Here is a 15,111-nt window from a genome sequence, read left to right on the forward strand (position 1 = left end):
ATTTAAACTGATACAGTTATTCCAGTATAACTCTCTGTGTGGACATTTATACCAGTATAAAAGTGCTTTGTTAATTTTAATTTTATTTTATTTTTATATAGCTTATTTGGGAAAGGGGATAAGTTAAACCAAAAACAGCCACTCTTACACTGGAATAAGAGTATTCACAAGGTGGATTATAAAGGTATAACTAACATTTGTATAATTCTATCTGTATAACTGTTAAAACTTTCCAGCACAAACAAGTCCTTAAAAAAAGAATAGCAATGTAAATCATAATACTGCTACAATATATACTTGAATAATCCCCTGAAATTCTTATCTAAGTGATCAACCAATACTATGATAACCTTGTCATGTTGGTAAAACTACACCCCTATGTATTTAATTTGATTGCATTTGTAACAAGGAAAATTTTTGAAAGTGTTTGTTAGACAAATTTCCTACTAAAAGAATTCAATGACTCTTTAATGTTGAAAAACATTACTTACCAGGATATCCTGGTAATTACCTGGACATCCAGAGACACAAAAATAAGTCTCCCCTACTTATTCTGAGTCTTTCAAAACACATTTGAGAATTGCTTTACAAAACTTGTTTTTGAGTGCCTAGAAGTGCACTTGAAATCTACTCTGCAAGTGCTTCAGACCGTGACTTACCTCCTTCAGCAGGACAACTAATGTGCTTGTGGTTTTTTCCTTTAAGAGCAGAGCAAGGTGGGGTGGTAAAGAAAATACTTTCAGCCTTCAAACGACCTTTAGATCTTGCTGGCTGAATGGTCACTTTATATTTACATGAAAATGACAGGTCCTGAAGAATTATGTAGTTTTCCTAGACCAAGAAAAACAGTATATGCTGCGAATAAACCTTTTCTTAAAACCATAATGTTGGCATAAGATTAAATGTTTTTTTTCCTAGTCAAGTGTATTTTTCTCTACATGATTAGCACATGCAAATGTGGTTTTTATTCAGAGAACAAAGCAAATATTGCCTATATTATTATTAAATTATAATCAGAAAACATTATTATGGTGGTTGGATACTTTCTTCAATCCTATACAATACCTTAGTCATGCTGCATCAAAGTAGCTAACTTCTAACACAAGGAACACTCCCTTGACATGATGGCAGTGGGGAATGGCAGTGTGAGGATGAAAAATGCTAATCCAATTAAATAAATGTAAGGAAGATTATTTAAGCTGAGATGAAAGACAGGTTTAGTCTACATTTAAGAACTCCTTTTAATGTGCATACAAATTCCAAGAAGGCCTTATACGTCTTTCCTTGAGGACATCCTATTTCCACCCTTTGATATAGCACGTTATTCCTCTAAGCAGAAAAGGATCCACAACTGAGCAATAAAACACCGTTATATGTAGAATGATATCTTTAAGGTAACAACTAAACAAGAGCCCTGATACTTTTGAAAATCCCCGCCTACATGTTTTTGTTCAAAGGAAGTTTAATAAGAGAAATTCTAGCCTCTGGTAAAATTTCCAAAAGTCACCTAAGTGACTTAGGATCTCCAAGTCTCATTGATTTTCAGTTCTTTACAGTACTTAGGTGTTTCTAAAATTTTAGTACTCTGTGTTTGAAAACAGCTGAAGAGTGTTAGAGCTAAGCTAAGTAAATTTTCTCATAACTGACATGGAAAGTGCATTAGAGAGACAAGGTGGATGAGGTAATATCATTTATTGGACCAACTTCTGTTGGTGAGAGAGACAAGCTTATGCGCTTACACAAAGCTCTTCTTCAGGCCTGGGAAACTATCTCAAAGTGTCATAGCTAAATACAAGCTTTGAACAGATTGTTTAGCATAAGTAGTTAACACATATTTCAACATATTTTAACAGGCCACTTCACCTTGAATGATCCCTTAAAATATGCGTTAGCTACTTATGCTCAACAATCTGTTCAAACCTTGTATTTAGCTGTGACACTGTGAGTTCCTTTCCCAGACCTGAAGAAGAGCTCTGTGTAAGCTCGAACACTTGTCTCTCTCATCAACAGAAGTTGGGCCAATAAAAGATATTTCCTCACCCACCTTGTCTCTCTAATATCCTGGGACCAGCACGGCTACAGGAACACTGCATACATGAAAAGTGCATGAATAATGGAGTACTCAAACATTCCAGTGCAGTCCTTTTAGAACAGCACTTGTAAACAAATCTCCACTTTGATGCTGAGGTAACTATTGGCATGAGTAAGTACTGTAGGACTAGGCCCCTTATTTATCACATCAGATTGCTCAGGATATATTGGAAGTAGAATGTTACAGTATTAGAAGCTGATCCTGCAAACCTGACTCCTGTATTTCCTACTTAAGATTATTCAAGAGCCAGATTGTACATCTGGTAAAGTCTATGGGAGTTTTGCCATTGACATCACCGGAAGCAGGATCAGACCCAAAGGAAGTTTGGTTTTCAGCATCAGGCCCTTTGCAACCATGTGTTTATTGAAGGTAGTTTCTTAACTATTTTAGAATAATATTCAATATCTCAATGTATTGATTGGAACTTACAAATAAACACAGGGTTTGCCAAATCAGACTAGACTAATCACTGTAAAATAATTTACAGGAAAACCAAAAAACCATAATGCACCTGGCCAGTTGTGCAATGCTATTCATGGAGAAAAAAAAATCTTTCCTGACCTCTAGTGGCAATAAACTTATTTAATTATATTAGCTTTCCCTTACCTTAGCATGCATAACTCCAAATGTTGTTACTGATTACAAAATTATCTATCCTCTTTTTAAATCCATGTACAGTATTTGACTCTCTGACAGCAGTAAATTACAACTATTCCCTTTGATTTAGTCTCACTTTACTTGCCATTAACTTCAGTGAGTTGACTTCTTATTATAGCACAGGGTAAAAAAGAAAGGCTGATCACGTCTTCTTATATTGAGTTTCCTTCATTATTCACTGACTTGACATTTCAGTAATGTAATATTTGTATAACATATTACTTGAGTAGAGTGGTACTAGATTGGATAATACATTCAGTAGGAAGAAATGCCATTGCTAAAATATAATTGGGATATAATATTTAATTAAACATAACTATAGTAATTTAGAATCTTTCTCTCTTCTATTCAGGTTCTTATACTGCACCACTCATCGACTGTAAGGCCAGACAGGACCACTGTGATCATCTAGTGTGACTTACTGCATAATACAGGCCATAAGACTTCCCCTAATTTAATTCCTGTTTGAACTAAAGTATATATTTAAAAAAAATCCAATCTTCATTTTAAAATTGCTAGTGATGGAGAATCACTGTGATATCTTTGCATCTTCCAGGGTTAATGTCTAGCATCTATAATGTGAGGCTCTTTTCTTCATCTCTTACTCTTCTCAGGGGGAGCCTCGCATATGGATCCTCTCTATGTCTGAAAACAAGCCTAGCTGCTTATTTAGATTAATATTCAGTAATTGTATAGTAGTGGTTCCCGGGGTGCTAATCATGGATCAGGTCCCTGTTGACCTAGATACTGTATAAGCATATATGCATTGTACAAACAGGTTTGCCTTGTAGTGTAATATGAACACTTCAGATACCCACGTAAAGCATTTGAATGCAATACATTCATTTAGATTACCTTTCATGTTGGTTAAATCAACAAAGCCAAATATATCACTACTCTGCAGTGAAGTAAAAAAACCCCACTCCTACTGTACCAATGACAGGTATAAAACATTCTGCATGCTATTACATATCACTTCCCTCTTCCTTTCCCACCATACCCAATGACTGAAAACCACTTCAAGTTAAGCAAGGGACTGAATTTCAACTTACATAGGTCAGGCCAGTTGCTTTTTCAGGCCCTTTAGTTTCATTGTGCACACAGGATTCTGGGAACCACTGGACGTGATATCGACTCATACTAGTGTCTAAATGAACAAAACAGCAATACAAAAAGGAAAATATACATTACAGTTATGCTTTAGCCATCTGCAGCTTTCCTGGCTTTTCTGGATATAAAACGAAGGGATTTTAAGAACTTTGGAAGTGTCAGTTCCTTGCTGCTCAAAAGCACTTAAAGTGCCCATGAACAAAAAGAAGAGAATATTAAACATGTCAATAACTTAATCCATGTGTGAGCACAGTAAGGATGAACTAAAAAAAAAAGGGGGGGGGGATTTAGCAGAAATTTAAGTGTTGATGAGAGGGAGAAAAAATCCCCATGGTATATGCTGCCAAATATCTTGGGAATGATGGGAATGACTCAGTGCCAACCATCTGTAACTGTTTACATTGTCAAAACATTGCAACGCTGCTGCATGGCACCATTCGGTAAAGCTGAGTTTGGACATGTGTGAAAATTTCCCTGAACCTTATACTTTCAGAATGTATCATGAAACCGCCTCCACATGTAGCCAACTGAAAATCTAGTCACAGCTCTTAGGAACAATACTAAAGGCTTGATCTTGCTCTCATTGAAACCAGTGGCAAAACTTCCGTGACTTCAATGGTGCAGACTTTACAACAGAAATTCCCTAATTATCAGAGTGATTTCTAGTAAAAATTCTTTGAGAGCTCCATACAGAATTGTAGTGGCAGGCATAAAATTTATAACCAATCCTCTCAATGCAGACTGTATGATAAAGCAGACTGGGGCAAAACAAAGAAAAATGAAGAACTGAGAAAGAAAACGCAACATGGTGGTACAAATGCATCTTGTTGTTTTCCTGGAGTATTCATATTTCTATGTATAGTGGATATAAACATTAAATGTCTATTATAGTAATTAACTTGTTATGCCAGAGTTACTCATGTCAAGTGCATGATTATGGTTTTCTGGAAGGGAAAAGAAATACCTTTGATGGCGTTAGGGTTGATCTGGCAATAGACTGCTATGAGCAATTTGGAAGCAGAAGAGAGGAATTACAAATTAAAGACAAAATAAGTGATCTCTGAAGCTAGCACAAATGGAGTTTGGTAAGAAAGACTGATTGGAAGTTTGCTCAAAATGGATTTTTGTAGCTGTTGTCTTCATAACAACATATATGATAATTATTTTCATGACTGCTCTCGAAGCCCAAAAAGTTTTCAATAAGAAATGAATGAAGAAATAATCAACTGTGTTCTAATTATTTTCTTGCATATTTTTTTAAAAGGTAGGTGTTCTCACTTGAATCTGACCGTTGTGGCTTTGCCATTAGACGTACCTGTCAGAGGGAGATACACACTCACAATGCATCGGCAAGTAGGTCTCATCTGATTTCATCTGTTCTGAGTTATTCAATTATTTCCTATTCTCTGTTCGCTCCCTCTCCTGAGACAAACACATAGGACATGCAGTCCATCATCTGGCATCTAGAGACCTGAAAACTCAGTGCTATTCTATTAACCATCTGAAGTCTCTGCTGAATGACTGTATAGTGAATCTTCTTATTGATCTACTTTCTGATCATCAAAAATTTACTCTTTTAAAGTATACTTACACAAGGCAGACCACTTATAGAGCCATTCAAACTTTAAATTCAATACACTCTCTAGTCATTAGATAAAAGTATTGCTGTAGGCTTTGTCACAGATTGAGGGAGGACTGGTCACCTGTCCACCAAGAACCAGAGAAGACCACTAATATTTCAAATAGACCATTGAACACCTCCATATGAACAACCAGTGAAAGATGGAGCTGGACTTGGTGACCTCTCAAAGTCCCTGTCAGTCCTACATTTCTCTGATTCTATGAACCTTGAGGTTTCAAAAGTTTGCTTTGGTTAAGTATCCTAACTGACCAGTCTCGAGTTTAGCTAATCCTCAGACTGGAAATCTCATGAAATTAGGCTTTCAACACAATATTTAAATATCTTTCCAGGTTTTGGCCAGATAGGAAATTCTATGGGAACTGTGGGACTCTGTCCAGCTCCCCACCTGTTATCTGATCTTTCCACCTGGGCATACGTGTACCCTGCTCACACCTCATTCCTTCCTTCCTTCCTGCCTATCCATTCAGGCAGTGGCAACCTCTTTGTCTCTCTACATGGGTGGGGAAGCTAAGAAGTGAACTCAAAACACAACTTTCCAAGAGGCTTCCTGCTGCTGGATTCAATGAGATTGTTGCTGGGCTGGTGTGAAGAAAGTCTGTAATATCTCTAATTACTACTCATGTTTTCTGTTGTTGTTTTTTTATCATTCACATTTCATATCCCAGTAACAACCTGATCACCTAGACATAACTGCCACACCAAAACCACATTCCTTTATTTTTTTTTAGTTTTATAAACAGTTATAATTACTTCAAAAACTTATCTCAACATATATATAACCAGTCATGGCTGGAATGCATGAATAGTAATAGATACAGTTAAGGTTACTCACTGTATTTCCATTCTAAAGGGCCTTTTTCATTGAGCTGATTTTCCTAAACTTGTTCGTTTGGGGATAAAACTTTCCAGGTCTTGTTTCTGGACATTTTTAGAGAGTTTGAGCAAAAAAAGAGTTCAGGCATTTTGGCTAGCAAGAAGATTGAAAGGAAATAGAAAATAATAACCCCCAAACCCACCAACACAAACCACAACTCTATAGCACATCCATGATTTCGGATAGAAAACTGAAATGTGGGAGGGAAAAACAGTCTCTAGGTTAGCAATGCACTTTTTCAATGGTTGGAGGGATGTTTTTGCTTTGGCAGAGTAACAGATATAAAAAAAAAATCATGCTTTGTTTATGCAGGATACACGTTTTGTAACAACATCACCTTTAAAAATAACTACATCCTAATATATTTGAAAACAAATAGATCTAGCATAGCTGAGATATGAAAGCCAAAGTTTCTAGTGAGAAACTTTTCTAAACCTCTGAAAATACATTTCCTTTTTCTTTATTAGGGTGCTAACTGTGAGTCTAAATTGTATGACTCTAGGGTTTTCATCTATGGGTAGTATAAATCTGTGAGATTTAAACAATGCAAAAGAAAAACCTACTGTAGCTTTTCCCATCAGCAATGTGGATTGGTCCCTACTGAGATCACTACTGTACTTTTCTTTGGATTTTTTTGTTCATCTATCAGCTATAAACATGGAAGTAGTAATTCTAGCTGATAATGCAATGGGCAACCAATTCAAGCTGCTTTTTAGTCTAATGGCAGAGTCACCAAGGCTCATGATTATAGACAGTTGAAGTTAATTCACTATAATCTATAGGCATGCCTGGAAGTCACATATGAAAAGTTGTTTGTGAAGTTAAAATTAGTAAGAATATCCAATATGCAGTAGGATTATTTCATTATCATAGCTAGTTTTAGCAGAAAACCTTGCTATTCCTTGTAACTATAACTTCTGAAATTAAAGAGACTAACAAAAAGACTGCTGCCTTGCTACCTTGAATTGGGATGGATTTAAGCATGTGCTTAAAAGTTTTCCTAAATGGGTGCCCTATATCCAAACCTAGATGCCTGAATAGAAGTGAGTTGATTTTCAGAGGTGCCACTGAAAAGTTTTAGATGAAAAGTCATTTAGATTTTTGCAAAAAGGCAAAAAACAAACCAACCAAACAAAGACATAACTTTCTGGGTTTTTTTTACATAAAACAAACAGAAAACAATTTTTTAACATTTTTAAACCCAAAAATGTCAGGGTTTTTTTCATTAAAAAAACTGAGTAATCAATGGGAAATTGTGACAAAAATGAAAAGAAGATTTTTTTATTTAAATTCCCAATGCCAAATAATTGGCATTTTTCAAACATCTTTACCAAGTACCCTTAACTCCTACTGAAGTCCTGGAGAGCTCCAGGAGCTCAGCAACTTTCAGACTCAGGTCATTTTTATTCAGGAGCATAAATATGGATTTAGAATCCCAACTTTAGGCACCCAGGTTGGAATGCTTTGCCTAAACCATTAAAACCTTATTTAAATAAGGCTAGATATGGGTAACTCCAGACCTGTAGGCATATATCCTACATCTGCTAAATCTTGTAATCTCAAAACAGTGTTTGAAGCTCTTAGTTTTACTTTGAATACCAAAAGCAATTTTAGTTGATATTGTTACTACTCCTCAGCTGGGATTTTTGGTTAAAATGATTCTAAAGTTTATTGTAAAATAAACAAAATAATAGTAAAAAAAACATACTAAAATAGTAAAACCTTAGTAAAATAGTAAAAAACCTTAACAAAATAAGTAACCTCTACTCCTTTTCTCTGCCAACATATTCCATGTTTCTGTTCTGATGTGTTTTCCTCCTGACACTGGCTATGTGAATAATTTATCAAATGTGGTTTATTTTTTTTATCATGTTACTACAGACAACTTCTTTCTTTGCCTCAAATGCTTTTTTCCCTATGGTACAGTGTATGTTTTGCTGCTGAAGGGTGTCAGGTCAACAATCTAGGAAACTGAAGTCTTTTGCATAGCTAGAATAGGTATTGGGGTATAGCTTGGGCAGTAGCAGTATGACAGTCCCACCCCACCAAGTGGCCTCACTATTGTGCTGAGAGATGGCCTATAGAGTTAAAAGGGTATTTATCTCCTTGTATTTGAGCTCATGCGACCTCGTGGATACAGCACTGGACTGGGACTTGGAAATGCTGTGTTCTACTACCAGTGGTGACACTGGACTGCTGGGAGATCTTGGGCATGTCAGTTCATCTATGTGCCCTCTAGTTTACCCATCTGTAAAATGGGGTTAATGATAATGACCTCCTAGGTAAGGAACTTGGAGCTGTGTGGCTGAAAAGCATTATATATGAGGTGGGGCTTAGTTTTATTATTTATTATTATTATTTAGTTCTGTGCATGTTTGTTGACACATGTTGGTGCAAGAGTACTAATGAGTGCCAACCAGGATACTGTTGCTCTCCATGTGAGGATATTTGTTTATGAGCAAATGGACTGTGAAAACTTATTTGAAAGAGTCCATCAGACAAGGCTTGCTTGAACACAATGAACTTAGTGACAGGCTACGGCTTGTATGGCTAGCACCTCCAAAACTTTCACCTTAAGTTTTCAGAGTTTCACCAAAGCCAGTCGTAGTTTTCTGCAGACTTTCCTTTGAATTCCAATTGTCCCTGCATACCAAACTTAAATTGCCAAGTTTGCACACATTTAATGTAAATCTGTACAGAAGATTTACATAAAATTTGTTCAAATTTGGCAATTGAAGTTTGGTGCACAGGGAGAATTTGGCCCATTATATAGTTCAAAGCAGATTTCAACAAGAATAGCATAGTCTAGGATTTAAATCCAATGAAAACTCAAGCTTCAGCTACAGATCCCCCTTGTACACTAACACTGAACTGATCTCTGTGTTTGCCAGAGAATTTGGAACAATGTGGTGTGGGTGATAATTCACAGTGGAAAGAAATGTGCCTACATGTAGTTTAAAAAAAAAAAAGATCAAATGAAGACTATGAAACTAGAAATAAAGAAGCTTTTATTGGGGTAGCATGAAAAAATCTAATTTGGAATGTTTCAAGTACAAGTAACAAATTTAAGCCAAATTAGTGTTTTAGTATATGATAATACTGTGTATTTATATGTTGTGTCTTTCATCACAAAGGACCCCAACAAATTAGACAAATGTAACTAGCTAAATATACAGACTGTGTTGCTAAAGGGATATTTATCAGAGCTGAGCAAATTATTTACATTGAATAATGTAAAAATAAATTCAGTCTACTTTTGGAAACAGGCAGACTGTAATTTCCTTTAATTTATTCCGTATTCAAAATTACTCAAGTCATTTGTTGTGTGTGTACCTTACTCTATAGATAGATGACAAATAGTTTGCTTCAAGTATTCCATATTATTTGAAAGGTGTTGATTGGTTGTGATTAGCCACATAAGTGATGTGGTTTGGTTTTTGTTCCCTTATTACGGGTTTGATCCTACAAGATTCTGAGCACTTTGGCCCTGATTCAATAAAGCACTTAAGTATGTGAGCAGTCTTGTTGACTTCAATAGTTAAGCATGTGCTTAAGTGGATCATGGCCAAAATGCTTGGCCTCTGGCAGGATCACGTCATGGAGGAGTATGCATCTTATTAACAGGAGAAGGGCTTGAACATGTCTCTAGGGCTTTGAGTCTCTTAGAAAGAGGCAGAAGATAAACAGGATGAGGGAAGTTAAACAATTTCCTTTCTGGATCATGCAGACCTATGCCAAGGCATTATTTCTACACAAATTAGATGACTGCAAGATTTATTGACTGGCTAAAGTTTTTAAATTTAACTGCACATCACAAAATTACATTCACACCAAGCTGGTGAAGTCTTAGTTGAAAGGGGCTTGTCTAAAGACTTCTCTAGCTTATTTAACTGTCTCTGTGGCAAGTGCTATAGCAAGAGATTTGGCGAGCTGCATACATATGCTGTGATGAGCAGTATTCCACCATCCTATATAGAATGTACTATTTTCACAGGGCTGATGGTAACATGATGATCTGCCCAGCATCAACAGTGTTATGCTGCCCTTGGAGCAGCCTAGGAGGGTGATTCTGAATCTCCAAGTCATAGACTCTCTTCTTGACTTTCTGCCACTTGAGGGAGGGAGAAAACTGTGCCAGGTCCATTCCCTCGCAGTATACAACCCTTGGTAAGCCAAGGCATCTACATTGCTGAGTGGGCTGGAGGGAGTAGAGCCAAGGTTCTTCTCACTGCCCAACCCCTCCTGCACAGGGAGGAGGCATAGTGGCACAGTGGAACCTGCTTCCACACCCACATCGCTACCCATGATATCAGTAGCTGGTGCATAGGCAAAAGGAGACATCTTTTACCTTTGTGACACCATGGTAGCTGGGCCATGCTTCAGCCCTGGGTGAATACTGAAACATGCAAGCTTAAAATTTACTTTTCATGAGCATTTGTATAAGTAAAACTCAACTGCTGTAATGCGCCTGGAAAGCAAATGTAAAGAAGAGGCATGAACATGGATAAAGTTCAAGTAAATACATGTGATTTTATGTATTTATTTATTCATTTATGTTGTTCCTCTTATCTACTTTTCTCTCCACTGCTAAAAGCAGCTAAATCTATGGTGACCCACACAGTCGCAACTACTTGACAGAACATAGAAACGCTATAAAATGGCTTAAGAAAGAGAGTGAAGAAACTGAAGACAGGCAGAATGTAATTACTGGTATCTAATCTGGAATTTGACTACTGTCCTACTAAAGTTTACAACACTCTTCTTGCAAAAAGTGCTGTGGGTTTTTTAGAGACTGCAAGCAAACAGGCCTTTTTATGTCTCCTGTGAAATGGTGTATTTTGCAAACATTATAAACTCTATTCCAAAGCTAGGGAACTGAAACTCAGATGGAAAAATGAATCTATTCACTGGCTGAATTCTCAATGGCATTTCCGGTAATATTCAGGACATCCCCCTGTGGAACATATCTCAGGATGAGATCCTAATCTTAATATTCAAGTAACAAAAACTCTTTTCCTTTAGGTGTGTCCTATACTGTCCTAATAGTTTAGAGTGTGTGTGGGGGGGGGGAGGGGGGGAGATCCCCATAAAAGTCCTTTACATTCCTGCAAAAATTTTGCTGCTCCTCTCCTCTTTTTTCACCTCCTATGTAGTCCTAGGTATGTTTTCTCCTGCAATTGCATTTACATGACAGTTTATCTGTTTGTTCCTTTACCCATCCAATGGCATAAGAAGAAAAGATTCCAAAATGCCAAGCAGTGGATTTTATTGTTACGTAGTTATGGTTCTCATGACAGCTCTGAAAAAAACACTCCACCTTTAATGATCACTTATTCATACAGCACAATTAAAATAAACACCAAAAGAACCCTTGGCTGGCATTTAAACTTCATTCAAATAAACAGTTCTTTCAAAAGGTAATCTATAGTTTCCTGCTCTAATATGGAATATTAGTGTTTGTGTTTAAATTGTTAAGAATTTGGTTCTGAACTCTCTGCCATTTAAAACACTCTCTCCCTCTCCCTCTCCCACATATCATTTGGATAATAAAATGGTAATTCCCTTCAAAGAATGACATTAATGGAAAGTGTGTAATTTAAAGATGGGCCCAAGCTACAATGGGTGTATCCACATCTGGACACATACTGCACTGATGATTAACAGTATTTGTATTCAGGAATTTGGTGTGAGCCCGGTAGAGTACACAAAACAATATATTTTACTGAGAGTTCTGTTTGCCAGCAATGTCCACAGGCACCCCACATTTTTAAAGGGAAATTTTGCCGATTGTAGAAACTATAATGCCGCACTTTTCCATGTCTGGTACCATATGAAGCTAAGATTCAGGCTAACTACTCAGGGCCAAATTTTCAAAGGTATTTAGGTGCCTAAAGATACAGATGGATACTTTTGAAAATCTCACTAGGCACATAACTCTCATTGCTTAGGTGCTTTTGAAAATCCCACTAGGGAACTATCTGTATTTTTAAGTGCCTAAACACCTTTGAAAATCTGCCCTTTAGTCAAGGTGGTTAGTTAACTGCTACTGATAGGCCAAGTCTCCAAATGAGTGAAATGTTAATATCTTCATATGTGGCTTAACAGTGATTAGAAGAATTCACTTTATAGAGAGACCTGATCATGGTTAACTAGACAAGAACGAATCTGAAAAAGTGAAAAATGTAAACTGTATAAACAGATGTTACTGCGGCAAAAGAAAGATGATGTTTTTGGAAACATACCCATCTTTCTTGAACAGTAGAAAAAACTAACTAATTTGGGCAAACAGTTTGTTCAATGGTTAGCCAATACATAGGTTTTTTTTTTTAAATTCCTTGTTAAAATGAGTCTTCTCTGGAAATTTCCCAGCTAATATTACATTGCATGTCTTGTCAGCAATCTTATAAAATTCCACAGTATGGTAAGCACACCCTGGACTACACTCATGGCATGTTTTGTTTTGTTTTTAATTTGCCCTCTGTTTTCTATTTGATCTTTTAATGTAAACTTGAAAGAAATTGTGCTGTTCAAACTTCTACTCAAAACAAATTATATTCTTGAAGTTGGTAGCAATAGAGATCCTTGGAAATATGTAAAAGAAATCAACAGGACTACTACACTCGGGAGCATAGGTGCCGACTCCATGGGTTTTTCAAGACTGGAGCACCCATGGAAAAGAAATAGTGGGTGCTCAGCACCCACCAGCCACTGCTGTTTGCCACCCCTGCTTATCAGCTGATAGGAGGCAGTGCTGTTGCCAAACAGCTGTTTGGCAGCTTAGGGAGGGGCTTGAGGGAGGGTGGAGGAAGGCCTCCGGGAGGGGGCAGAGTGGGGTCGTGAAGAGGTGGAGTGAGGGTGGGGTCTTGGAGAAATGGGCAGAACAGGGGCAGGAAGAGGCAGCGTGAAGGCGGGGCTTTAGGGGAATGGGCAGAATGGGGACGGGGCCTCGGGGTGGAACGGGGGTGGAGCACCCCCAGGGAAAAGGAAAAGTTGGTGCTCAGGAGTGAAGTTAAATATGGGCAAAGGGTTGAAGGGTTGACGCCTATGGTCTTTCACAACTACTTATAGTTTGGGGTGAGGTTCAGTCTCATGGAGGACTGGAGAAGAGTCATTATACAAGGAAGCCACAGTTGAAACAGACATGCACAGAGCATCTATATCCATGCTGAATATGCAGGCAGGGATGAGAGGTCTGCTATGTAGGTATGGACAGGAGGTTTGGGATTGAATCATGGGCAAGGGGCACTGTTTCCATGTAGGGGGTATTGAAATCTGAAGACACTATTCCAGCCCACTGTGGCCATGAAGAGATTTTGCTGCAGTCCTGGGGACTGTCTGTTTGGTGGGTGTATTGCATTCAGTGTTTCCCACCTGGGAAGCATGAATTTCACCATTATTGTTCATCTCATCCATCAATTACACATCCAACTTATATGCTATATGTTTTACTATTAATTCTCTTATATGTTATTGTTTCATGGCTTTCACCAGGTGGATCTTAAGTTTTGCCAGCACTTAAAGTTTAGGGATAGGCACCCAGAATTTAAGCATATAGGAAATAAATACTTTAAGTGTTGTTGTAGCTTATAAAAGTATAACCAATATAACCAGAGTTGGCTGAATGCTACCCTTTCCTTCCTCCGAATGGAGGGCAGCAAAAGGCCAACGAGGGGAGGGTCGCTGTGCGAGTGCCGCATATGCCTCATATACCCACACACAAAGAAGTCCCTCAACACCAGTAACATACAGGAGGGGCTCTGCACTTGTTCTGGAACTATGCAACACCAGTGTACCCAGAGCTAGGCAGAAGCTGCTCAATGCCGAATACCCCTCTGGCCCAGGTTGTTTAAATGCCCTAGCAATTTCCCACTGAGATTAATGCTGGTAAATGAGCATTGATTTCCCCATCATCATATTAGCTCCTCCTGGAAAAGGTAGGATTGCTCAGCAGTGATGAGGAAGCCAAAAGCACCATGTAAGCCAATTGGGAAACAAATATTCAATGTGGACAGGAAATTTCTACACAGCTGGTCTCAGTGATCCCTGTAGTTGGGGCAACCCCCCCTTCCCCCCATTTAGTGGTGCTGGAGGTTCCTCACACAGACACACACACACACTTATTCCATAGGATCACTGTCCCCATGCTCTCATGGGGATGATGTGAGGGAAATGTGCTGTCCTAAACTTTGCTGTTATTTCACAGGGATATTTTCCTGTTGGAGGGAAGTATCTGGACCAATGTGATACTTTAAAGTGAAACTGTGTAATTGTTTGAGGAAGTATAATAAAGTATCATGATAAATTAGTAAATAGCCATGTACTCAAACATTGATCTCCCTCCTGTATTAATTATTACTAACTGAAATAATTCCTCGATGCATGGGCAACACTGCTGATTTCTCCACACTAACAAATGTATTGTCCAGTGGGTCAGATCCGGCAATCCTTACTCACTTTGCATAGTCCCATTAATTTAATGGAACTGCTTGCATATAGAAGGGTTGCGGACTGGACCCAATGCCTGGTAGAGATCATTCTGGGAAGCATTCACATTATTTTTAACCTTACAGGATGAAAATGACCTGTTACAAACAAACTGTCTAAGCAAACAGTCACTTCATTTATCTTCCTGCACTAAGAAAAAGCTAGTTTTGTTTTCCAGTGATCTGGTTATAAAATCTTTTGTGGCAGCTTTCTATCTGCTTTGCCTTGCCCTGTGTTTTATTCTTCCCTGTA

The 15,111-nt window shown here is 37.8% G+C and overlaps 1 protein-coding gene across 2 annotated transcripts in view; it reads right to left on the bottom strand.

Moving 5' to 3' along the window:
- The window catches only part of ANOS1 (anosmin 1), a 177,780-nt gene that overhangs the window by 5,511 nt on the left and 157,158 nt on the right, over positions 1 to 15,111 (bottom strand). Inside the window, exons 10-11 of one of the 2 annotated variants that reach the window (XM_077807156.1) lie at positions 3,802 to 3,896; positions 660 to 831 (exon numbers count right to left, since the gene is read on the bottom strand). In XM_077807156.1, coding sequence (XP_077663282.1) covers positions 660 to 831; positions 3,802 to 3,896 — 267 coding nt within the window. The remainder of the gene's footprint in view (positions 1 to 659; positions 832 to 3,801; positions 3,897 to 15,111) is intronic. The other variant, XM_077807157.1, reaches the window with a different exon arrangement.

Source organism: Eretmochelys imbricata, chromosome 1 (assembly GCF_965152235.1).
Source record: "Eretmochelys imbricata isolate rEreImb1 chromosome 1, rEreImb1.hap1, whole genome shotgun sequence".
Classification (NCBI taxonomy): Eukaryota; Metazoa; Chordata; order Testudines; family Cheloniidae; genus Eretmochelys; species Eretmochelys imbricata.